At 52.8% G+C, this 26,030-nt stretch overlaps 1 protein-coding gene across 3 annotated transcripts in view; it reads left to right on the top strand.

Moving 5' to 3' along the window:
* The window catches only part of specc1 (sperm antigen with calponin homology and coiled-coil domains 1), a 71,771-nt gene that overhangs the window by 19,613 nt on the left and 26,128 nt on the right, over positions 1-26,030 (top strand). For 2 of the 3 annotated variants that reach the window (XM_059655466.1, XM_048557325.2), the window contains 3 exons: positions 302-437; positions 2,290-2,361; positions 23,862-25,279. In XM_059655466.1, the coding sequence (XP_059511449.1) occupies positions 302-437; positions 2,290-2,361; positions 23,862-25,279 (1,626 nt within the window). The remainder of the gene's footprint in view (positions 1-301; positions 438-2,289; positions 2,362-23,861; positions 25,280-26,030) is intronic. The other variant, XM_048557324.2, reaches the window with a different exon arrangement.

Consider the following 26,030-nt stretch of genomic DNA (forward strand, 5'->3'; position numbering starts at 1 on the left):
AAAAGAATGATCCAGGAATGAAGGGCTTGTCATATGAGGAGCAGTTTGAATTGACAATTTGGAACAGGGGAGGGTAAATGGAGCAAAGTCACAGATTGATCGTATTCAGTTAAATACTGACGATGCTTCATGGGCTAAATGGCCTCCTCCTCTTCCTATGTTTCTAAAACTGTGATGGATTTCTATTCGTGATGGTTCACACAAGGTGGGTCTAAGCTTGATATTTCTATTGTAACTAACTGTCCTAGTGAGCAATGCAACTGTCTCCATTTTGCTGTTACTTTCCAATCTTTTCTCTCAGGGGAAGAGTAAAAGCAGTGATGATTTACTAACAAAATCTGCTGGCAGCCCGATCTCGAGCTCATTGAGACTGAAGAAAACAGTTCCCATGGGAACCATCACTGAGCTCAGCGAGGACAAGGCGAAGAGCAGCTCAGGTAGGAGATTCAGGTCAGGAGAGCTCACCACCAGACTTTGCACCCATCTAAGGCCACACGTAGTCCTCAGGTGGCCTGTTGGAAAGTAAATGTATGCCACAATTGGCGACATGAAACTCGCTGGGCAATGTCTGTCTCACAGGGCACCATCTGTCTCGCTGGGCAATGTCTGCCCACTCGGTACAGTCCATAACTGTTTGGGCTGAATTTATTGGGACTGACAGGATCTTGCCTGTCAGCTGGATTGAACCCATTACATTTTTTTATAGATGGCGTGCTGTGTTCTGTGCTACTGAAGCATTTAACAAGCCAGTGTGAACCTTCCCCGGGATCAAGGACCCTGTCAGTGGGAATCTTGTCTACCAAATCCTTCTAGCCAATCAGAGATCACTGATAGTGACAGTTACTGGCAGTGAATGCTCCCAATGAGGTACGGTGACCATGGGAACCAGGCCAAGGTGAGAGATGGAGGGGACAGTGGTGGGAGCAAGCTGTCTCTTGCCTGGTACTGGGACCTCAGTCAGGCACTGAATTGGGTACATCCTATCCTCACCCTCAAACAATCCCACACTGCCTTGTCTGCCATGTTTGATGCCCATACAGTGAACCACTGCCCACCATCGGCTTAATATGTGGGCATTAGCTGCCTATTTAAGGACCTCACCTGGCAGCAAGCTGCCGCTGACTTCATTGGAGGTTGATGCAAGAAACTGGTGCGACCCCAGCTGATTGAATGCCTCTTCAGTCTCCATACTCACCCCAGGGAAGTTCCAGGCAGATACTTTGAAGCAGATGGTCACTGTTTGGGAAAGCTATGCTGAGGTTCCCCTCTCACCCCATCTTTACCTTTACATCGGGGAGAGGGGAAGCTGGGTTCAAGATTCTGGTAATCCTGGTCATGAGTGACCTTTGGCCTCAACTCCACTTTCTGGCTCACAATCTAAATCTCTTGTAAAAATCTGTCCATCTTGATTTGTCTTTATTTCACTGATGGATAGAAGATAGAGGATACACTGATTCTCTGCTTCTGAGGAAGGGTCACCAGACCCAGAATGTTAACCCTGATATTTTCTTCACAGATGCTGCCAGATCTGCTGAGCTATTTCCAGCATCTTCAATTTTTGTCACTGATTCTCCTGCCTGGAGAATTATAAAACTTCTGCTGTTATTTTAAATACAGCAACAGAATGGGGCCGTGTGCGTGAGGAGTGCCCAAGCCACCCTTCCACCTGGCTGTGGCACAGTCTGAGACCATACTGGCCAGGTTCAGTCCTATTACTGCAAACAGTCCATGGACTGTACCCTTCAAAATAAACTGCACCTTTCTTCTCAAAATCCAGTAACAGACACTGTGAGCAGTGAATTAACACCATATTTCCCATAAGAGTATAGTCCACAATCCAATCTTAGCAGTGATTACTTAGAATTCTGGGGGGAGGGTCGGCGATGAATTAACATAAAATTGATGGAAACAGTAAGTAAACTGGTCTTATCATTTAGTCGGTATTAGTAATGAGAGACGGCTCAGTTTGAAGTCCAGGCAGCATCAGAGGAGTGGGAAAGTTGATGTTTCGGGTCGGGTCCCTACTTCAGAAATGTGCTCCTCCAGCTCCACATTGTGTTAACTTTGACTCCAGCATCGGCAGTTCTTACTACCTCTCAGTTAGAAATCCAATTCTCAATGTTGGAGAGCTCCCTCTGCTGAGAGCCCATGCTAATAAAAAACGTCACTTGACAAACAGCGAATCCAGCTCTTGTCCTTGGTCAGTCCAACTGCAGAACGTGTCTGGGATAGCTCTGCCTTTCCTTCCAAAATATCCACACCAGGAAACTTCACATCCTTTTCTCCTAGAGCAAGGAACACCGCCCAAGTCAGTTGGGAAAATGGGAAACCAACCTGGAAAAACAGAGAATCGGGAACAAGGTTTGGAATTCCTGCCTGAGATATTGTTTAAAGTAACAGTGAGTAAGACATGTGATGCAGTGAACAGTGAATGTTATTACTGGGGCACAGTTATCAGAAGTAATTGGAAAGGAATGATTCAAAAGATAATGAATTTGACACTTTCTTGTCACAGACAGGACTTTATCCCAGTGTAAACTTTCTGTAACTGGCAATATTTGTGTAAATATAGCAGTGACTGGAGATTCCAGGTGGCTCTACGATGGCTGTATCAAATATTAATGACCTGTCTCCGTACTCACTGGCCCTGTGAGTGAGATTGGCCTTGATTTGTGGCCAAACAACTCTGGTTCTGAGTGAAACATCCCCTTGTTGGATTAGAACAGGCTCTCACCCATGGTGCAGATCACTGTCATATAAGACCCAAGAGTTATTCTAATACTTTGTAATCAATTGACTTTCTCACAGTTTATCTCTCTGGCAGGTAGACAGTCAGAATAGCATTTACTGAGAGGACAACAATTTCTCACTGCACCCAGGGAGCAGGAGACAGCCTCGTCCACAGTAGGGTGGGGCCCTGTCCCGATCGAGAGGAAGGCCAGTCCACAGTGGCAGTCTCCCATGTCCGGACAGGGAGAGGGTGCCCAGTCCGGACAGGGAGGGATCCCAAACTGTGTAGTGAGGGACCCCAGTCCAGATTGGGAAAGAGATCATTCTGGATTGGAAGAGGGCCCAATTTTTATCAAGAACGAGCTCATTCTGGATGGGAGGGTGCCGTGTACAAAATGGGTGGGAGCCAGATCTGGATCAGAAGTGACTTGTTTGTGAGTAAGCACTATGTGATGATAATCTGGGGCAAGAAAACTCTAAGAGAAGCGGACTACATTTGAGTTAGTGCGCAGATAGAGAGAGGTGACATTTGGAGAAGGCTGTCTTTCCTTGAGGCCGTATCAGAATAAACTGGCACCCAGTGTCTCAGTGCTGTCACAACACAGGCTGACGTAATGAAGTGGATTACAGTCAACATTGTTGGTCTGACAGTCTCTATTGTCTCCACTGCAATGAGCGTGTGCAGCTAATACCAGGGAGCATTCTGGTAATGCTGGCACCCTGGAACTCTCATTGCCATTGATGAATGGAGCCACAGCTGAGAACTTAAAGTGGCCTCCCACAGAAACCATTCTGCTCATGCACCAGAGAATACACATGTACTCCATCTGCACTGTTCCTGGAGCAAGTCAAGCATTCAAGCAATACAAAGCAGAACACAGAACATAGAACATTACAGCACAGAACAGGCCCTTCAGCCCTCGATGTTGTGCCGACCTGTCATACCGATCCGAAGCCCATCTAACCTACACTATTCCATGTACATCCACATGCTCATCCAATGACGACTTAAATGTACCTAAAGTTGGCGAATCTACAACCGTTGCAGGCAAAGCGTTCCATTCCCTTACTACTCTCTGAGTAAAGAAACTACCTCTGATATCTTTCATCCCTTAGCTTTAAAGCTATGTCCCCTCGTGCTCGCCCTCACCATTCTAGGAAAAAGGCTCTCTCTATCCACCCTATCTAACCCTCTGATTATTTTATATGTTTCAATTAAGTCACCTCTCAACCTTCTTCTCTCTAATGAAAACAGCCTCAAGTCCCTCAGCCTTTCCTCATAAGACCTTCCCTCCATACCAGGCAACATCCTAGTAAATCTCCTCTGCACCCTTTCCAAAGCTTCCACATCCTTCTTATAATGCGGTGACCAGAACTGTACACAATACTCCAAGTGCGGCCGCACCGGAATTTTGTACAGCTTCAGCATGACCTCTTGGTTCCGGAACTCGATCCCTCTATTAACAAAAGCTAAAACACTGTATGCCTTCTTAACAGCCCTGTCAACCTGGGTGGCAACTTTCAAGGATCTGTGTACATGGACACCGAGATCTCTCTGCTCATCTACACTGCTAAGAATCTTACCATTAGCCCTGTACTTTGCCTTCCGGTTACTCCTACCAAAGTGCATCACCGCACACTTGTCCGCATTAAAGTCCATTTGCCACCTCTCAGCCCAGCTCTGCAGCTTATCTATGTCTCTCTGCAACCTACAGCACAGAACATAGAACATAGAACAGTACAGCACAGAACAGGCCCTTCAGCCCACGATGTTGTGCCGACCACTGATCCTCATGAATGCACCCTCAAATTTCTGTGACCATATGCATGTCCAGCAGTCTCTTAAATGACCCCAATGACCTTGCTTCCACAACTGCTGCTGGCAACGCATTCCATGCTTTCACAACTCTCTGTGTAAAGAACCCGCCTCTGACATCCCCTCTATACTTTCCACCAACCAGCTTAAAACTATGACCCCTCGTGTTAGCCATTTCTGCCCTGGGAAATAGTCTCTGGCTATCAACTCTATCTATGCCTCTCATTATCTGGTATACCTCAATTAGGTCCCCTCTCCTCCTTCTTTTCTCCAATGAAAAGAGACCGAGCTCAGTCAACCTCTCTTCATAAGATAAGCCCTCCAGTCCAGGCAGCATCCTGGTAAACCTCCTCTGAACCCTCTCCAAAGCATCCATATCTTTCCTATAATAGGGCGACCGGAACTGGATGCAGTATTCCAAGTGCGGTCTAACCAAAGTTTTATAGAGCTGCAACAAGATCTCACGACTCTTAAACTCAATCCTCCTGTTAATGAAAGCCAAAACACCATATGCTTTCTTAACAACCCTGTCCACTTGGGTGGCCATTTTAAGGGATCTATGTATCTGCACACCAAGATCCCTCTGTTCCTCCACACTGCCAAGAATCCTATCCTTAATCCTGTACTCAGCTTAGAAATTCGACCTTCCAAAATGCATCACCTCGCATTTATCCAGGTTGAACTCCATCTGCCACCTCTCAGCCCATCTCTGCATCCTGTCAATGTCCCGCTGCAGCCTACAACAGCCCTCTATACTGTCAACGACACCTCCGACCTTTGTGTCGTCTGAAAACTTGCTGACCCATCCTTCAATCCCCTCATCCAAGTCATTAATAAAAATTACAAACAGTAGAGGCCCAAGGACAGAGCCCTGTGGAACCCCACTCACCACTGACTTCCAGGCAGAATATTTTCCTTCTACTACCACTCGCTGTCTTCTGTTCGCCAGCCAATTCTGTATCCAAGCAGCTAAGTTCCCCTGTATCCCATTCCTCCTGACCTTCTGAATGAGCCTACCATGGGGAACCTTATCAAATGCCTTACTGAAGTCCATATACACCACATCCACAGCTTTACCCTCATCAACGTTTCTAGTCACATCCTCAAAAAACTCGGTAAGGTTTGTGAGGCATGACCTACCCCTCACAAAGCCGTGTTGACTGTATTTGATCAAGCCATGCTCTTCCAGATGGTCATAAATCCTATCCCTCAGAATCCTTTCTAACGTCTTGCAGACGACAGACGTGAGACTTACTGGTCTGTAATTGCCAGGGATTTCCCTATTTCCTTTCTTGAAGAGAGGAATTACATTTGCCTCTCTCCAGTCCTCGGGTACGACTCCAGTGGAGAGCGAGGATGCAAAGATCTTCGCAAGTGGCGAAGCAATTTCATTTCTCGCTTCCCAAAGCAGCCGAGGACAAATCTGGTCCGGGCCTGGTGACTTGTCAATCTTAATGTTTGACAAAATTTTCAGTACATCAGCTTCCTCTATCTCTACCCATTCCAGCATGCACACCTGCTCTTCAAAGGTTTCATTCACTACAAAGTTCGTTTCTTTCGTAAAGACAGAAGCAAAAAACTCATTTAGGGCTTCCCCTACCTCCTCAGACTCCACACACAAGTTCCCTATGCTATCCCTGATCGGCCCTACTCTTTCTTTGACCATTCTCTTATTCCTCATGTAAGTGTAAAATGCCTTTGTGTTTTCCCGATTCCTTCTGCCAAGCCTTTCTCGTGCCCCCTCCTGGCTCTCCTCAGACCATTATTGAGCTCCTTCCTTGCCTGTGAGTAATCCTCTCTAGCTGAACTTGACCCTAGCTTCCTCCACCTTATGTAAGCTACCTTCTTCCTTTTGACGAGAAGGTCCACCGCTCTCGTCATCCAAGGTTCCTTTATCTTACCCCTTCTTGCCTGTCTCAGAGGGACATATTTACTCATCACTCGCAACAACTGTTCCTTAAACAGTCTCCACATGTCTATAGTTCCCTTACCATGGAACAATTGCTCCCAGTCCATGCTTCCTAACTCATGTCTAATCGCATCATAGTTTCCTCTTCCCCAATTAAATATCCTCCCATTTTGCCTAATCCTCTCCTTCTCCATAGCTATGTAGAATGTGAGGCAGTTATGGTCACTATCACCAAAATGCTGTCCCACCACAAGATCTGATACCTGCCCCGGCTCGTTGCCGAGCACCAAGTCTAGAATGGCCTCTCCCCTCGTCGGCCTGTCAACGTACTGCGTTAGGAAACCCTCCTGAACACACCTTACAAAAACAGCTCCATTCAAATCTTCTGCTCGAAGGAGGTTCCAATCAATATTAGGAAGTTAAAGTCACTCATTACAACAACCCTACTGCGTGCACGCTTTTCCAAAATCTGTCGACCTATGCTTTCTTCAATCTCCCTGCTGCTATTGGGGGGCCTGTAGTAAGCCCCTAACGAGGTGACTACTCCCTTGCTGTTCCTAATTTCCACCCACACTGACTCAGTAGGCAGATCTTCCTCGACAATGGAAGCTTCTGTAGCTGTGATACCCTCTCTGATTAGTAGTGCTACACCCCCTCCTCTTCCCCCCTCCCTATTCTTTTTAAATGCTCTAAACCCTGGAACATCCAGCAACCATTCCTGCCCCTGAGAAACCCATCTCTCTGTTATGGCCACAACATCATAGCACCAGGTACTGATCCATGCTCTAAGTTCATCACTTATTCCTGATACTCCTTGCGTTAAAGCAAACACACTTTAACCGATCCCTTGGTTCCTTCCCAGGAAAATCCTTCCCACTAGCTGGTCTACCTCTTGCTACTGCCTCACCTGCATCAACGCTCACCTCTGGTATACAGCTCAGGTTCCCACCCCCCTGCCATACTAGTTTAAACCCTCTCGAACTACTCGAGTAAACCTTCCACCCAGGACATTGGTCCCCTTCCAGTTCAGATGCAACCCGTCCTTCTTGTACAGGTCCCACCTTCCCCAGAAGGCATCCCAATTGTCTACATAACTGAAGCCCTCCCTCCTACACCAGCTGCGCAGCCACGTGTTCAGCTGCGCCCGCTCCCTGTTCCTCGCCTCGCTATCTCGTGTCACTGGTAGTAAACCAGAGAACACTACTCTGTTCGTCCTGCTCTGCAGCTTCCATCCTAACTCCCTGAAATCACTTTTTATATCCTCAATCCTATTTCTGGCTATACCATTTGTGCCAATATGTAACACGATTTTTAGCTGTTCGCCCTCCCCTTTTAGAACCTTATACACCCGATCGGAGACATCCCGGACCCTGGCACCAGGGAGGCAACATACCTTCCGGGAATCCCGGTCCTGACCACAAAATCTCCTGTCGATTCCCCTAACTATCGAGTCCCCTACCACGAGTACTTTTCTATTCTGCACCCTTCCCTTCTTTGCCACAGTGTCCGGCTCAGTGCCAGAGAACTGACTACTATGGCTTTCCTCTGGTAGGTCATCCCCCCCAGCAGTATCCAAAATGGTATACTTATTGCTGAGGGGAATGCCCACAGGCGATCTCTGCACTGTCTGTCTGTCACCTTTCCTCCCCCTAACTGTAACCCATCTATCCTCGTCCTGAGCCTTAGGAGTGACCAACTCCCGATAACTCCTCTCAATTACCCCCTCTGCCTCCCGAATGATCCGTAGTTCATCCAGCTCCAGCTCCATTTCCCTAACACGGTTTTCAAGGAGCTGGAGTTGGGTGCACTTCCCGCAGATGTAGCCAGCGGAGACGTGTGCCACATCTCCCAACTGCCACATTCTGCAGGAGGAGCAAGCAACTGCCCTAGCATCCATACCCCACTTATCTGAACACCCACTCAATACTAAAGCAGAAAGCTTACTTCAAGTAATAATAACAAATTAATAACAAACTTATATTCAATAGAGAAAGTTTAGAATGAACCTTACCTTATTAACTAGGTTAGAGGAGGAGGGCGGGTGGGAGACTCTACAGTTGTAGAGTCTCGGGTTTAGCCGCCTTGCTGATATATATGGTCACTGCTTTCCTTCCCGGCTGCCCCTCCGGTCCTCGTCACTTCCTCTGCTGCTCCCGCTCCTTCTCTGAAAGAGGAAAAACACCGCTGCCCGCTACCGGTAAGTAATTTTAAAAATAAACTGCTTTACCTTAGCTGCGGTCTTCCGGGTCCATCTTACCTCCGCTGCTGCTCGCACTCAAAATGGCCGTTGGCGTCGAAGGGTGAGTATTTATACTCACTGCTTTCCTTCCCGGCTGCCCCTCTGGCCCTCAACAGCTCCAATATCAGCATCCTTCGTCACTATCCACAACTGCACCCACCTTAGTGTCGTCTGCAAATTTACTAACCCATCCTTCAATGCCCTCATCCAGGTCATTTATAAAAATGACAAACAGCAGTGGCCCAACACCGACCCTTGCGGTACACCACTAGTAACTGGTCTCCAGGATGAACATTTCCCATCAACTACCACCCTCTGTCTTCCTTCAGCAAGCCAATTTCTGATCCAAACTGCTATATCTCCCACAATCCCATTCCTCCGCATTTTGTACAATAGGCTATTGTGGGGAACCTTATCAAACGCCTTGCTGAAATCCATATACACCACATCAACCGGTTTACTCTCATCTACCTGTTTAGTCACCTTCTCAAAGAACTAGCAGAAATACTGTGCCCCTCCAACCTAAACTCTATCCACCCACCACATCATTTACCCAACCCTATTCCCAACACAAACACTCATCACACAATCAAATTCAACAGCTCCAATATCATTACTAAGGGCGGGTCAGTGCTGAGAGAGCACGACACTGTCGGAGGGTCAGTGCTGAGAGAGCACGACACTGTCGGAGGGTCAGCGCTGAGGGAGCCCCGCACTGTCGGAGGGTCAGCGCTGAGGGAGCCCCGCACTGTCGGAGGGTCTTTGCTGAGGGAGCGCTGCACTGTCGGAGGGTCTTTGCTGAGGGAGCGCCGCACTGTCGGAGGGTCAGCGCTGAGGGAGCACTGCACTGTCGGAGGGTCAGCGCTGAGGGAGCGCCGCACTGTCGGAGGGTCAGTGCTGAGAGAGCACGACACTGTCGGAGGGTCAGCGCTGAGGGAGCGCCGCACTGTCGGAGGGTCAGCGCTGAGGGAGCCCCACACTGTCGGAGGGTCAGTGCTGTGGGAGCCCCACACTGTCGGAGGGTCAGTGCTGTGGGAGCCCCGCACTGTCGGAGGGTCAGTGCTGAGGGAGCGCCGCACTGTCGGAGGGTCAGTGCTGTGGGAGTGCCACACTGTCAAACGGTCAGTGCTGAGAGAGCGCCGCACTGTCGGAGGGTCAGTGCTGTGGGAGTGCCGCACTGTCGGAGGGTCAGTGCTGTGGGAGTGCCGCACTGTCGGAGGGTCAGTGCTGAGGGAGTGGGCACTGTCGGAGGGTCAGTGCTGAGGGAGTGGGCACTGTCGGAGGGTCAGCGCTGAGGGAGCGCCGCACTGTCGGAGGGTCAGTGCTGAGGGAGTGGGCACTGTCGGAGGGTCAGCGCTGAGGGAGCCCCGCACTGTCGGAGGGTCAGTGCTGAGGGAGCGCCACACTGTCGGAGGGTCAGCGCTGAGGGAGCGCCGCACTGTCGGAGGGTCAGCACTGAGGGAGCCCTGCACTGTCGGAGGGTCAGCGCTGAGGGAGCGCCACACTGTCGGAGGGTCAGCGCTGAGGGAGCACCACACTGTCGGAGGGTCAGTGCTGAGGGAGTGGGCACTGTCGGAGGGTCAGCGCTGAGGGAGCGCCGCACTGTCGGAGGGTCAGTGCTGAGGGAGTGGGCACTGTCGGAGGGTCAGCGCTGAGGGAGTGCCGCACTGTCGGAGGGTCAGCGCTGAGAGAGCACGACACTTGGAGGGTCAGCGCTGAGGGAGCGCCGCACTGTCGGAGGGTCAGCGCTGAGGGAGCCCCGCACTGTCGGAGGGTCAGCGCTGAGGGAGCCCCGCACTGTCGGAGGGTCAGCGCTGAGGGAGCGCTGCACTGTCGGAGGGTCAGCGCTGAGGGAGCGCCGCACTGTCGGAGGGTCAGTGCTGTGGGAGCCCCACACTGTCGGAGGGTCAGTGCTGTGGGAGCCCCACACTGTCGGAGGGTCAGTGCTGAGAGAGCACGACACTGTCGGAGGGTCAGCGCTGAGGGAGCGCCGCAGTGTCGGAGGGTCAGTGCTGTGGGAGCACCGCACTGTCGGAGGGTCAGTGCTGTGGGAGCGCCGCACTGTCGGAGGGTCAGTGCTGTGGGAGTGCCGCACTGTCGGAGGGTCAGTGCTGTGGGAGTGCCATACTGTCGGAGGGTCAGTGCTGTGGGAGCGCCGCACTGTCGGAGGGTCAGTGCTGAGGGAGCGCCGCACTGTCGGAGGGTCAGTGCTGTGGGAGCGCCGCACTGTCGGAGGGTCAGTGCTGTGGGAGCGCCGCACTGTCGGAGGGTCAGTGCTGTGGGAGCGCCGCACTGTCGGAGGGGCAGCGCTGAGGGAGCGCCGCACTGTCGGAGGGGCAGCGCTGAGGGAGCGCCGCACTGTCGGAGGGTCAGCGCTGAGGGAGCGCCGCACTGTCGGAGGGTCAGTGCTGTGGGAGCCCCGCACTGTCGGAGGGTCAGTGCTGTGGGAGCCCCACACTGTCGGAGGGTCAGTGCTGTGGGAGCCCCACACTGTCGGAGGGTCAGTGCTGAGAGAGCACGACACTGTCGGAGGGTCAGCGCTGAGGGAGCGCCGCAGTGTCGGAGGGTCAGTGCTGTGGGAGCGCTGCACTGTCGGAGGGTCTTTGCTGAGGGAGCGCCGCACTGTCGGAGGGTCAGCGCTGAGGGAGCACTGCACTGTCGGAGGGTCAGCGCTGAGGGAGCGCCGCACTGTCGGAGGGTCAGTGCTGAGAGAGCACGACACTGTCGGAGGGTCAGCGCTGAGGGAGCGCCGCACTGTCGGAGGGTCAGCGCTGAGGGAGCCCCACACTGTCGGAGGGTCAGTGCTGTGGGAGTGCCGCACTGTCGGAGGGTCAGTGCTGAGGGAGCGCCGCACTGTCGGAGGGTCAGTGCTGTGGGAGTGCCACACTGTCAAACGGTCAGTGCTGAGAGAGCGCCGCACTGTCGGAGGGTCAGTGCTGTGGGAGTGCCGCACTGTCGGAGGGTCAGTGCTGTGGGAGTGCCGCACTGTCGGAGGGTCAGTGCTGAGGGAGTGGGCACTGTCGGAGGGTCAGTGCTGAGGGAGTGGGCACTGTCGGAGGGTCAGCGCTGAGGGAGCGCCGCACTGTCGGAGGGTCAGCGCTGAGGGAGCGCCGCACTGTCGGAGGGTCAGTGCTGAGAGAGCACGACACTGTCGGAGGGTCAGCGCTGAGGGAGCGCCGCACTGTCGGAGGGTCAGCGCTGAGGGAGCCCCACACTGTCGGAGGGTCAGTGCTGTGGGAGTGCCGCACTGTCGGAGGGTCAGTGCTGAGGGAGCGCCGCACTGTCGGAGGGTCAGTGCTGTGGGAGTGCCACACTGTCAAACGGTCAGTGCTGAGAGAGCGCCGCACTGTCGGAGGGTCAGTGCTGTGGGAGTGCCGCACTGTCGGAGGGTCAGTGCTGTGGGAGTGCCGCACTGTCGGAGGGTCAGTGCTGAGGGAGTGGGCACTGTCGGAGGGTCAGTGCTGAGGGAGTGGGCACTGTCGGAGGGTCAGCGCTGAGGGAGCGCCGCACTGTCGGAGGGTCAGTGCTGAGGGAGTGGGCACTGTCGGAGGGTCAGCGCTGAGGGAGCCCCGCACTGTCGGAGGGTCAGTGCTGAGGGAGCGCCACACTGTCGGAGGGTCAGCGCTGAGGGAGCGCCGCACTGTCGGAGGGTCAGCACTGAGGGAGCCCTGCACTGTCGGAGGGTCAGCGCTGAGGGAGCGCCACACTGTCGGAGGGTCAGCGCTGAGGGAGCACCACACTGTCGGAGGGTCAGTGCTGAGGGAGTGGGCACTGTCGGAGGGTCAGCGCTGAGGGAGCGCCGCACTGTCGGAGGGTCAGTGCTGAGGGAGTGGGCACTGTCGGAGGGTCAGCGCTGAGGGAGTGCCGCACTGTCCGAGGGTCAGCGCTGAGAGAGCACGACACTGTTGGAGGGTCAGCGCTGAGGGAGCGCCGCACTGTCGGAGGGTCAGCGCTGAGGGAGCCCCGCACTGTCGGAGGGTCAGCGCTGAGGGAGCCCCGCACTGTCGGAGGGTCAGCGCTGAGGGAGCGCTGCACTGTCGGAGGGTCAGTGCTGTGGGAGCGCCGCACTGTCGGAGGGTCAGTGCTGTGGGAGCGCCGCGCTGTCAGAGGGTCAGTGCTGTGGGAGCGCTGCACTGTCGGAGGGTCAGTGCTGTGGGAGCGCCGCGCTGTCGGAGGGTCAGTGCTGTGGGAGCGCCGCACTGTCGGAGGGTCAGTGCTGTGGGAGCGCCGCACTGTCGGAGGGGCAGCGCTGAGGGAGCGCTGCACTGTCGGAGGGGCAGCGCTGAGGGAGCGCTGCACTGTCGGAGGGTCAGCGCTGAGGGAGCGCCGCACTGTCGGAGGGTCAGTGCTGTGGGAGCCCCACACTGTCGGAGGGTCAGTGCTGTGGGAGCCCCACACTGTCGGAGGGTCAGTGCTGAGAGAGCACGACACTGTCGGAGGGTCAGCGCTGAGGGAGCGCCGCAGTGTCGGAGGGTCAGTGCTGTGGGAGCGCCGCAGTGTCGGAGGGTCAGTGCTGTGGGAGCGCCGCACTGTCGGAGGGTCAGTGCTGTGGGAGTGCCGCACTGTCGGAGGGTCAGTGCTGAGGGAGCGCCATACTGTCGGAGGGTCAGTGCTGTGGGAGCGCCGCACTGTCGGAGGGTCAGTGCTGAGGGAGCGCCGCACTGTCGGAGGGTCAGTGCTGTGGGAGCGCCGCACTGTCGGAGGGTCAGTGCTGTGGGAGCGCCGCACTGTCGGAGGGTCAGTGCTGTGGGAGCGCCGCACTGTCGGAGGGTCAGTGCTGTGGGAGTGCCGCACTGTCAGAGGGTCAGTGCTGTGGGAGTGCCGCACTGTCAGAGGGTCAGTGCTGTGGGAGTGCCGCACTGTCGGAGGGTCAGTGCTGAGGGAGCGCCGCACTGTCGGAGGGTCAGTGCTGAGGGAGCGCCGCACTGTCGGAGGGTCAGTGCTGTGGGAGCGCCGCACTGTCGGAGGGTCAGTGCTGTGGGAGCGCCGCGCTGTCAGAGGGTCAGTGCTGTGGGAGTGCCATGCTGTCGGACGGTCAGTGCTGAGACAGTTTTTTTTAAATTCACTTATGGGATGTGAGCATCACTGGCCTGGCCAGCATTTATTGCCAGTCCCTAGTTGCCCCTTGAGAAGGTGGTAGTGAACTGCCTTCTTGAACTGCTGCAGTCCACCTGCTATGGGTTAATCCACAATGCCCTTAGGGAAGGAATTTCAGGATTTTGACCCAGCAACAGTGAAGGAACAGTTAACAAATCAGGATGGTGAGTGGCTTGGAGGGCAACTTGAAGTTGGTATTGTTTGCCATGTATCTGCTACCCTTGTCCTTCCAGATGGGAGTGGTTGTGGGTTTGGAAGACACTGTCTGAGGATTTCAAGCGAATTTCTGCAGTGTGTCTTGTAGATCTCAAACGCTAATGCTACTGAGCGTTGGTGTGGAGGGAGTGGATGCTGTTGGCATGTTGTGCCAATCAAGCGGGCTGCTTTGACCTGGATGGTGTCAAGCTTCTTGAAAGTTGTTGGGGCTGCCCCCATCCAGTCAAGTAGGGAGTATTCCGTCTCACTCCTGACTTATGCCTTGTAGATGATAGGTAGGCTGTGGGGAGTCAGGAAGTGAGTTACTTGCTGCAGTATTCCCAGTCTCTGAACTTCACTTGTAGCCGGTGATAATGTGGTGAGTTCAGATGAATTTTTGGTCAATGACAACCCCTAGGATGTTGACAGTGGGGGATTCAGTGTTGGTAACGCCAGTTGAATGCCAAGGGTCAGTGGGTAGATTGTCTCTTATTTGTTCTGGTCATAGCCTGGCATTTGTGTGGTGCAAATGTCACTTGCCACTTGTCAGCCCAAGCCTGGATATTGTTCACATTTTGTTGCATGTGAACGTGGACTACTTCAGTATCTGAGGAGTCACAAGTGATGCTGAACATTGTACCATCGGCGATCATCCCCACTTCTGACCTTATGGTGGAGGGAAGGTTATTGGTGAAGCAGCTGAAGATGGTTTTCCCTTGGACACTACCCTGAGGAACTCCTACGGAGATGTCCTGGAGCTGAGATGACTGATCTCCAACAACAACAACCATCTTCCTATGTGTCAGATATGACTCCAACCAGCAAAGAGTTTGCCCCCGATACCCAATGATTCCAGTTTTGCCAGGGCTCCTTGATGCTACACACAGTCGAATGCAGCCTTGATGTCAAGGGCTGTCACTCTCACCTCAGGTCTGGAACTCAGCTCTTTTGTCCATGTTTGAACCAAGGCTGTAATGAGGTCAGGAGCTGAGTGGCCCTGGCGGAACCCAAACTGGGCGTCACTGAGCAGGTTATTGCTGGGCGGGTGCTGCTTAATAGCGCTGTTACTGACACCCTCCATCACTTTACTCATGATCGAGAGGAGACTGATGGGGCGGGAATTGGCTGGATTGGATTTGTCCTGCTTTTTGTGTACAAGGATTCTTGGGCAATTTTCCACATTGCTGGGTAGATGCCATCGTTGTAACTGTACTGGAACAGATTCAGTAGGGGACCGGCAAGTTCTGGAGCACAAGTCTTCAGTACTATTGCCAGAACGTTGGTAGGGCCAGTAGCCTTTACAGTATCCAGTGTCTACAACCATTTCTTGATATCACGTGGAATGAGGGAGATGGTGCTTGGTACCACTGGAGGAGGCCGAGATGGATCATCCACTCAGCCAATGCTTCAGCCTTATCTTTTGCACTGATGTCCTGGGCTCTTCAATCATTGGTGATGGGGATATGTGTGGATATGGGGATATGTCCTCCTCCAGTGAGTTGTTTAATTGTCCACCAACATTCACAACTGGATGTGGCAGGACTGCAGAGCTTAGATCTGATCCGTTGATTGTGGAATCGCTTAGCTCTGTCTATCACTTGCTATTTATACTGTTCGGAGTGCAAGTAATCCTGTTTGATGATTTCACCAGATTGATTAGATTCCCTACAGTGTGGAAACAGGCCCTTTGGCCCAACCGCCCCTTGAAGCATCCCACCCAGACCCATTCCCCTATAACGCACACACCCCTGAACACTTTGGACTATTTAGCATGGCTAATCCACCTAGCCTGTACATCTTTAGATTGTGGGAGAAAACCGGAGCACCCGGAGGAAACCCACGCAGACCCGGGGAGAATGTGCAAACTCCACACAGACAGTCGCCCGAGGCTGGAATAAAACCTGAGTCCCTGGCGCTGTGAGGCTGCAGCGCTAACCACTGAGCAACCGTGCCACCCCAAACACCTCATTTTTAGGTATGCCTGGTGCTGCTCCTGGCATGTCCTCCTGCACTCTCCATTGAACCAGTGTTATAGAACATAGAACATTACAGCACAGTATAGGCCCTTCGGCCCTCAATGTTGTGCCGACCTGTCATACCGATCTGAAGCCCATCTAACCTACACTATTCCATGTACGTCCATATGCTTATCCAATGATGACTTAAATGTACCTAAAGTTGGCAAATCTACTACTGGTTGATCCCCTGGCTTGATGGTAATGGTTGAGGGGGTATTTGCCAGGCCCATGGGATGGCAGGTTGTGCTGGAGTACAATTCTACTGCTGTTGATGGCCCACAGCACCTCATGGACACCCAGTTTTGAGTGGCCAGATCTGTTTGAAGTCTGTCTCTTTAGCACAGCAGTAGTGTCTCACAGCATGATGGAGGTTATTCTCAATGTGAAGGTGGGACTTCCTCTCCACAAGGACTGGTGGTGGTCACTCTTACCAATACTGTCATGGATAGATACATCTGCAGCTGGCAGATTGGTAAGAATGAGGTCAGGTATGTTGTTCCCTCTTGTTGGTTCCCTCACCACCTGCCGCAGACCCAGCCAATCAACCAAGTCCTTTAGGACCTAACCAGCTCAATCTGTAGTACTGCTGCCCAGCCACTCTTGGTGGTGGACATTGTACTGTGGACCATCTCAGGGACAGAGCGCCACACTGTCGGAGGATCAGGGCTGAAGGGAGTACCATACAGTCGGAGGGTCAGTGCTGAGGGAGTACCATACAGTCGAAGGGTCGGCGCTGAGGGAGCGCCGCACTGTCGGAGGGTCGGCGCTGAGGGAGCGCTGCACTGTCGGAGGGTCGGCGCTGAGGGAGCGCTGCACCCTCTGTGTGGCCGTGTGCGTACAGACCCTCCGAGTGGCCATGTGCGTACAGACCCTCCGAGTGGCCGTGTGCGTACAGACGCTCCGAGTGGCCGTGTGCGTACAGATGCTCCGAGTGGACGTGTGCGTACAGACCCTCCCAGTGGCCAATCAAAGTGTCAGTATGGAGGGAGTGCTGCATTGTTAGAGAATTAGTACTTCTGCACTTTCAGCTTGTTGTGTACAATCCTGTCGTCACTATTGAACAAAGTGCAGAGTAGGTTCGTTAGAGGTTTGGACAGTAATTATTTCCTGTTCCTCAGCCTCTGCCCTCTGTCAGTGCTGCCTGAAACCCATGAGTTGCTTCCCTATAGATCAGGCCCTGTCAGCAACATCTCCCTGTGCTGCTAGCATCCAGCTGCTGCTGTTGTTCAGGATTATATTACTGGAGAATCCCACAGTAAAGATACAGAGACAAGATTTCAAATCTCACTCCTGTTGCCAGGGAAAATGATTAAGTAATCTGGAGTTAAAAAGGTCATATCATTATTAGTGACCATGAAACTACAAATTATTGTACAAACCAGTGATCCCTCTTAGCTGCATGGTCACTGGGGCTATTTGTACGCACACGGCCACACGGAGCGTCTGTACGCACACGGCCACACGGAGCGTCTGTACGCACACGGCCACACGGAGCGTCTGTACGCACACGGCCACTCGGAGCATCTATACGCACACGGCCACACGGAGCGTCTGTACGCACACGGCCACACGGAGCGTCTGTACGCACACGGCCACACGGAGCGTCTGTACGCACACGGCCACTCGGAGCGTCTGTACACACATGGCCACACGGAGCGTCTGTACGCACACGGCCACACGGAGCATCTGTATGCACAGCCACACGGAGCGTCTGTACACACATGGCCACTCGGAGGGTCCGTACGCACACGGCCACACGGAGCATCTGTATGCACAGCCACACGGAGCGTCTGTACACACATGGCCACTCGGAGGGTCCGTACGCACACGGCCACACGGAGCATCTGTATGCACAGCCACATGGAGCGTCTGTACACACATGGCCACTCAGAGGGTCTGTACGCACACGGCCATTGGGATGGTCTGTACGCACACGGCCACTCGCAGGGTCTGTACACACACGGCCACACGGAGCGTCTGTACGCACATGGCCACTGGGATGGTTTGTACGCACACGGCCACTTGGAGGGTCTGTACGCTGACGGCAACTGGTTGGTTTGTACGCACACGGCCACTCGGAGGGTCTGTACGCACACGGCCACTCGGAGGGTCTGTACGCACACGGGCACTGGGATGGTTTGTACGCACACGGCCACTCGGAGGATCTGTATGCACACGGCCATTGGATGTCCAGACACATTGACTTCCAGTTCCTGGAGTTGCTGCCACACATGGACCTCAGAGTTCCACGTAGCAGGAAATATTAGATGGAACTGGGTACAATTCCACCTGCTTCACAAAAGCCTTCAGAGAAGGAAATCTATCTCATCTGGCCTCCCTGTAACTGCCCTCAGAAATGGCCCTGGAAGCAATTCCGTTATTTGCAAAAAGTTGTCTCATCATTACTTTCTCAAGGGCAGTTAGGGATAGGCAGTGAATGCTGGCTCAGCCAACGTTACCAACATCCATTAAAGAAGAAAAGGAAATGGTAGTGAGTGTAGAACATGTGTGGGAGGCAAAAGGGATTGGAATGTTTCATACAAGAGCCACATTGTTTCCTTCTCTCCCTGGACACTGCTTCCATTGTCTACCCCTGACTGGTCACTCACTGAAAGAGGCCAGGGTGGTGTTTTGGAGTGACTGAGGTTGGGGAGGGAGGGTTATGACGGATGTGTTCAGACAGGGCTGGGTGGTATGGTTTGCCGCTGATTCTCTGAGGAAGCCCACTGTTCACTATCTGCTTTATTGGGACTCAGACATCCAATGGTACATTTTTAGCAGCACCCACTGCAATCCCTTGTACATGAACTCCCTCAGCTCAGGGACTGTGAGAAAGTAATGTTTGTCAGGGGATGTCACTTTTTAAAATGATTTTGTGTTCATGACTATGAGCGAATGCTGTCGATTTGCTGCAGAAACCCTTGAAGTGTAGAAGTGATATTATTGATATGTTGTCTTGAATCCTTGTCCTTTGTAATGGTACAACACAGATATACTTGAACGATAGGTTGAAATGTCAGAAAGATCAAAATCTCCAGGACTTAGGGCAGTACAGTCGTTCAGTGGTTAGCACTCCTGCCACAAAGTGCCAGGGACACATGTTCGATTCCAGAAATGGGTGACTGTCTGTGTGGAGTTGGTATGTTCTTCTTTATGCCTGCATGGGTTTCCTCCCATAGTCCAAAGGTGTCTAGGTTAGGTGAATTGGCCATGCTAAATTGCCCCAAGGATCCAGTGATGCCTAGGCTAGGTGGGTTAGCCATAAGGAGTGTGGGGTTAGAAGGACAGGGTGGCAGGTGATGCTTCTGGAACTGGGTGGGATGGTCTTTGGCATACTGTAGTTATTTTACTGCATTGTAGGGATGCTATGATACTTGACTTTGGAAAAGAAAAACTACAGGATACCTTGTGGACATTATTTCAAAGGAAAAGATAGAGAAGATGTTTTCCTATGGGAAGAGCAGAACTAAGAAGCAACAAGTCGGTAATTAATAAATCCACTTTGGAATTCAAGAAAATCGTCTTTTTCAAGAGAGTAGGGAGAATGTGGAAAACAATCCGAAAGGGAGTAGATCACGTGAATCTGCTGAATATATTTCAGGCGGAAGTGAATAAAACCATGAGAGAGACAGGATGTGTTGATCAGTGAGAGAAGAGGGAGGTTGTATGCTGTGAGGGTCAGTGCTGAGGGAGCGCCGCACTGTCGGAGGGTCAGTGCTGAGGGAGTGGGCACTGTCGGAGGGTCAGTGCTGAGGGAGCGCCGCACTGTCGGAGGGTCAGTGCTGAGGGAGTGGGCACTGTCGGAGGGTCAGTGTTGAGGGAGTGGGCACTGTCGGAGGGTCAGTGCTGAGGGAGCGCCGCACTGTCGGAGGGTCAGTGCTGAGGGAGCGGGCACTGTCGGAGGGTCAGCGCTGAGGGAGCACCGCACTGTCGGAGGGTCAGTGCTGAGGGAGAGCCACACTGTTGGAGGGTCAGTGCTGAGGGAGCACCACACTGTCGGAGGGTCATTGCTGAGGGAGCGGACACTGTCGGAGGGTCAGTGCTGAGGGAGCGCCGCACTGTCGGAGGGTCAGTGCTGAGGGAGTGGGCACTGTCGGAGGGTCAGTGCTGAGGGAGCGGGCACTGTCGGAGGGTCAGCGCTGAGGGAGCACCGCACTGTCGGAGGGTCAGTGCTGAGGGAGAGCCACACTGTCGGAGGGTCAGTGCTGAGGGAGCACCACACTGTCGGAGGGTCATTGCTGAGGGAGCGGACACTGTCGGAGGGTCAGTGCTGAGGGAGCGGACACTGTCGGAGGGTCAGTGCTGAGGGAGCGCCACACTGTCGGAGGGTCAGTGCTGAGGGAGTGGGCACTGACAGAGGGTCAGTGCTGAGGGAGCGCCACACTGTCGGAGGGTCGGTGCTGAGGGAGCACCGCACTGTCGGAGGGTCAGTGCTGAGGGAGAGCCACACTGTCGGAGGGTCAGTGCTGAGGGAGCACCACACTGTCGGAGGGTCATTGCGGAGGGAGCGGACACTGTCGGAGGGTCAGTGCCGAGGGAGTGGGCACTGTCGGAGGGTCAGCGCTGAGGGAGCCCCGCATTGTTGGAGGGTCAGCGTTGAGGGAGCGGGCACTGTCTGAGGGTCAGCGCTGAGGGAGCGGGCACTGTCTGAGGGTCAGCGCTGAGGGAGCGCCGCACTGTCGGAAGATCAGTGCTGAGGGAGTGCCGCACTGTCGGAGGGTCAGTGCTGAGGGAGTGCCACACTGTCGGAAGGTCAGTGCTGAGGGAGTGGGCACTGTCGGAGGGTTAGCGCTGAGGGAGCACCGCACTGCCTGAGGGTCAGCGCTGAGGGAGCGGGCACTGTCTGAGGGTCAGCGCTGAGGGATTGGGCACTGTCTGAGGGTCAGTGCTGAGGGCGCGCCGCACTGTCAGAGGGTCAGTGCTGAGGGAGAGCCACAGTGTCAGAGGGTCAGTGCTGAGGGAGCACCACACTGTCGGAGAGTCATTGCTGAGGGAGCGGACACTGTCGGAGGGTCAGTGCTGAGGGAGCGCCGCACTGTCGGAGGGTCAGTGCTGAGGGAGTGGGCACTGTCGGAGGGTCAGTGCTGAGGGAGCGCCACACTGTCGGAGGGTCGGTGCTGAGGGAGTGCCGCACTGTCGGAAGGTCAGTGCTGAGGGGGCGCCGCACTGTCGGAGGGTCAGTGCTGAGGGAGCACCGCACTGTCGGAGGGTCAGCGCTGAGGGAGCACCGCACTGTCGGTGGGTCAGCGCTGAGGGAGTGGGCATTGTCGGAGGGTCAGTGCTGAGGGAGAACCGCACTGTCGCAGGGTCAGTGCTGAGGGAGCGCCACACTGTCGGAGGGTCAGTGCTGAGGGAGAGCTGCACTGTCGTAGGGTCAGTGCTGAGGGAGTGCCGCACTGTCGTAGGGTCAGTGCTGAGGGAGTGCCGCACTGTCGGAGGGTCAGCGCTGAGGGCGCAGGCATTGTCGGAGGGTCAGTTCTGAGGGAGCGCTGCACTGTCGGAGGGTCAGTTGTGAGTAAAGGACCTTTGTGGAGTACAAACACGCATGTCAGTCTGCGGTGCGGGGTGTCAGTATGATGTGGCTTTCGGAGTGGATTGGGCTTGGGGAATGTGGAGATTTCAGGTGGGGAATGAGGTTGAACTGGGCAGTGTGAAATGGCATATAGGTGAGGAATTGGACATCGGGAGTGGGATTGTTCTCTGGTCTGGGTTTGAGGTGGGAGCTGGGGTTGAGGTGGGAGTTGTGTCTGAGGTGGGGAACGGATGTGAAGTCGGAGTTGGGAATGAGGTGGAAGTTCGGCATGAAGTGAGGGTTGGGAATGAGGTGGAATTTCGGTGTGAGGCGGGAGTTGGGTGTGAGGCGGGAGTTGGGTGTGAGGCGGGTGATGGGTGTGAGGCGGGTGATGGGTGTGAGGCTGGTGATGGGTGTGAGGCGGGAGTTGGGTGTGAGGCGGGAGTTGGGTGTGAGGCGGGTGATGGGTGTGAGGTGGGTGTTGGGTGTGAACATAGAACATTACAGCACAGTACAGGCCCTTCGGCCCTCGATGTTGTGCCGACCTGTCATACCGATCTCAAGCCCATCTAACCTACACTATTCCATGTACATCCATATGCTCATCCAATGATGACTATCCTATCTAACCCTCTGATTATTTTATATGTTTCAATTAAGTCACCTCTCAACCTTCTTCTCTCTAATGAAAACAGCCTCAAGTCCCTCAGCCTTTCCTCATAAGACCTTCCCTCCACACCAGGCAACATCCTAGTAAATCTCCTCTGCACCCTTTCCAAAGCTTCCACATCCTTCTTATAATGCAGTGACCAGAACTGTACACAATACTCCAAGTGCGGCCGCACCAGAGTTTTGTACAGCTGCACCATAACCTCTTGGTTCCGGAACTCGATCCCTCTATTAATAAAAGCTGAAACACTGTATGCCTTCTTAACAGCCCTGTCATCCTGGGTGGCAACTTTCAAGGATCTGTGTACAGATATCTCTGCTCATCTACACTACTAAGAATCTTACCATTAGCCCAGTACTTTGCCTTCCGGTTACTCCTACCAAAGTGCATCACCGCACACTTGTCCACATTAAACTCCATTTACCAACTCTCAGCCCAGCTCTGCAGCTTATCTATGTCTCTCTGTAACCTACAGCATCCTTCGTCACTATCCACAACTCCACCGACCTTAGTGTCGTCTGCAAATTTACTAACCCATCCTTCTACGCCCTCATCCAGGTCATTTATAAAAATGACAAACAGCTGTGCACCCAACGCCGACCCTTGCGGTACACCACTAGTAACTGGTCTCCAGGATGAACATTTCCCATCAACTACCACCCTCTGTCTTCTTTCAGCAAGCCAATTTCCAATCCAAACTGCTATATCTCCCACAATTCCATTCCTCCACATTTTGTACAATAGCCTACTGTGGGGAACCTTATCAAACGCCTTGCTGAAATCCATATACACCACATCAACCGGTTTACTCTCATCTACCTGTTTGGTCACCTGCTCAAAGAACTCAATAAGGTTTGTGAGACATGACCTTCCCTTCACAAAACCATGCTGACTATCCCTAATCAAATTATTCTTTTCTAGATGATTATAAATCCTATCCCTTATAACCTTTTCCAACACTTTATCAACAACTGAGGTCAGGCTCACTGGTCTGTAATTACCAGGGTTGTCTCTACTCCCCTTCTTGAACAGGGGAACCACATTTGCTATCTTCCAGTCGTCTGGCACTATTCCTGTAGACAATGACGAGTTAAAGATCAATGCCAAAGGCTCGGCAATCTCCTCCCTGGCTTCCCAGAGGATCCGAGGATAAATCCCGTCTGGCCCAGGGGACTTATCTATCTTCACCCTCTGTAGGATTTCTAATACCTCTTCCTTGTGAACCTCAATCCCACCTAATCTAGTAGCCTGTATCTCAGTATTCTCCTTGACAACATTGTCGTTTTCTAGAGTGAATACTGTTGAAAAATATTCATTCAGCGCTTCCCCTATCTCCTCTGACTCCACACACAACTTCCCACTACTATCCTTGATTGGCCCTTATCTTACTCTTGTCATTCTTTTATTCCTTAAATACCTATAGAAAGCCTTAGGGTTTACCCTGATCCTATCCACCAACAATTTCTCATGTCTCCACCTGGCTCTTCTGAGGTCTCTCTTTCAGTGTGAGGTGAGGTCTGGGTGGAGGTGGGTGATAGGTGTGAGGTGAGATTGGTGTGAGGTGGGCGATGGGTGTGACGTGGGTCTGAGTTTGAGATGGGGCCTGGAATTGTTTGATGGTAACTCAGGCTGACGTCTGAGATGAAAAACTAACATCCATTCATTTCTGACACAGGACTGAGCTGCTCTAATCGACGCTCTGCTATTCCCACCTCGAGAGATTCAACCTCAGTTGGTAAAGGAAAACTTTCCTGTGAGCGGTTCCGCGTGCCGCTCTGCAAGAAGACAGCCACTGTGATCAGCTCTGACACTGTGGCTCCAACAAGACCACTTCCAACAGCTTTAAAAACCAGAGCCCAGGGTGAGGGAAGTGCCCAAGCAAAGCTTGAGACTCAGATTAAAGAATTATTGACAGAAGCCAAGGCTAAAGATTTTGAAATCAGTAAATTAAGATGTGAGCTGAAACATCAACAAGACAAACATGAAAAGAATGATCTGGAAGAGTTGTCAGTGTTTCCTGGCATGGTGGAATCACAGATAAAGAAGCTGGAACAGAAAAAACAGATTCTTCAACATGAGCTCGAGGAAATGCGGGTGGAGAAACAGACCCTACAGGAACAACTGGAGCAACTCAGGGAAGGCGTCCAGTCTGTGACTGGGGGTAACTCGCTGAGTTTAGAGGTCTCTCTCTACAGTGATCCCAGCTGCAGCCTCTGTACCCCAACCTCACTGGAAAGCACTAGGACTTACACCAGGGAAACTTTTGATAACTCCGTCCTGGTTATCAATGGGGACAGATCTCAGAGCTCATTCTCCAACATGAGCAGTGTGACACCCTACCCAGATTCAGTTGACCTTAACAGAGCTTTTAACCTCTCTCCCGGTAGCGCTAATGGTTTTGAAGGCAACATCAACTCCAATCAGGAACCTCTGAAGAACACTGGCTCAGTGTCAGTAGACTGTCTTGCTGAGAAGCTGCATCAGATGGAAGAGAAGCAGCATTGTATGGCAGAGGAGCTACAGGCAACCCTACAGGAACTGTGTGACCAGCAACAGGTTGTTCAGGAGCTGACAGCTGAGAATGAGAGACTGCTGGAGGAGAAAGCCAATCTGGAAAATTCCTTCCAGCTTCAACAGGAAAGGCTACAGCAGCTGGTCAAAGAGAAGGAGGCTCTGGACAGTCTGAAAGTGAATAGAGAGACAGAGCTGGCTGATAGTGTGCAGAGACATGAGGGGAAGCTGTTGACAACACAACAGTCAGTCAGTAATTACCAGACTTTGCAGGAAGATAAGCCAAGAACTGAAGTCCAGCTGGAAGGTCTCAGTAATGAGGTCAGAATGTTACAGAAATTGCTGAAAGCAGAGCAGGAGCTTAATGCTTCACTCACAGATTCAATGGCTGAGAGCCAGGCTGAAAACACCGGCCTGAGAAATCAGCTGCAGAAATACAAACTGCTGGAGCTGGAGAAAGGTGCAGCGGTAAATGCCAGGCTGGCTCAGTCTGACAGAGAACAAGTGGAATGTGCAGCCCTGACTCACAGCTCTCTACAAGCAACCAATGCAGTCACTCACCTGCACAGCCCCGCAGCAAGGGTGAGCATACATTTGCCAAACAGCCATCCTGTGGGACTGTGGGCAGATCTCCAGAGGTTCTAGAGATGGGGAAAATCAAATGATTTTGCTACTAACCCGCACAAAAGTGCAACAAGAGCCCACATATAGTGCTCTGTGTCTGCAGTAGTGCCTGAACATTGGCACAGACCTGCCTCACTGCAAATCCAGGATTCTGGTGAATACAGGCTCAGAAGCCAGTACACTGCTTAACAAAACTCATCCACATCCGTTGAAATCTTGCAAAACCCGGAGCAATGTCTTCGGACCATGTTTACACAGAACACCACATTTTAATTCAGTACTCCATATGGAGCAGGAACTTTTCCAAATTTATAGAAACAAAGATTGGAGCAGGAGGAGGCCATTCGGCTTTTCGGCCTGCTCCGCCAATCTTCATGATCATGGATGATCATCCAACTCAGTAGCCCGATCCTGCTTTCTTCCATAACCTTTGATCCCACTTGCCCCAAGTGCTATTTCTAGTCACATCTCGAATACATTCAATGTTTTGGCATCACCTACTTCCTGTGGTAATGAATTCCACAGGCTCACCACTGTCTGGGTGAAGAAATATCTCCTCATCCCCGCCCTAAATGGTCTACCCCAAATCCTTAGACTGCATCCCCTGGTTCTGGACTCACCCTCCATCGGGAACATCCTCCCTGCATCTACCCTGTCTAGTCCTGTTAGAATTTTATAAACCTTTATGAGATTCCCCGTCATTCATCTG

The sequence above is a fragment of the Stegostoma tigrinum genome, chromosome 27 (genome assembly GCF_030684315.1).
Source record: "Stegostoma tigrinum isolate sSteTig4 chromosome 27, sSteTig4.hap1, whole genome shotgun sequence".
NCBI lineage: Eukaryota > Metazoa > Chordata > Chondrichthyes > Orectolobiformes > Stegostomatidae > Stegostoma > Stegostoma tigrinum.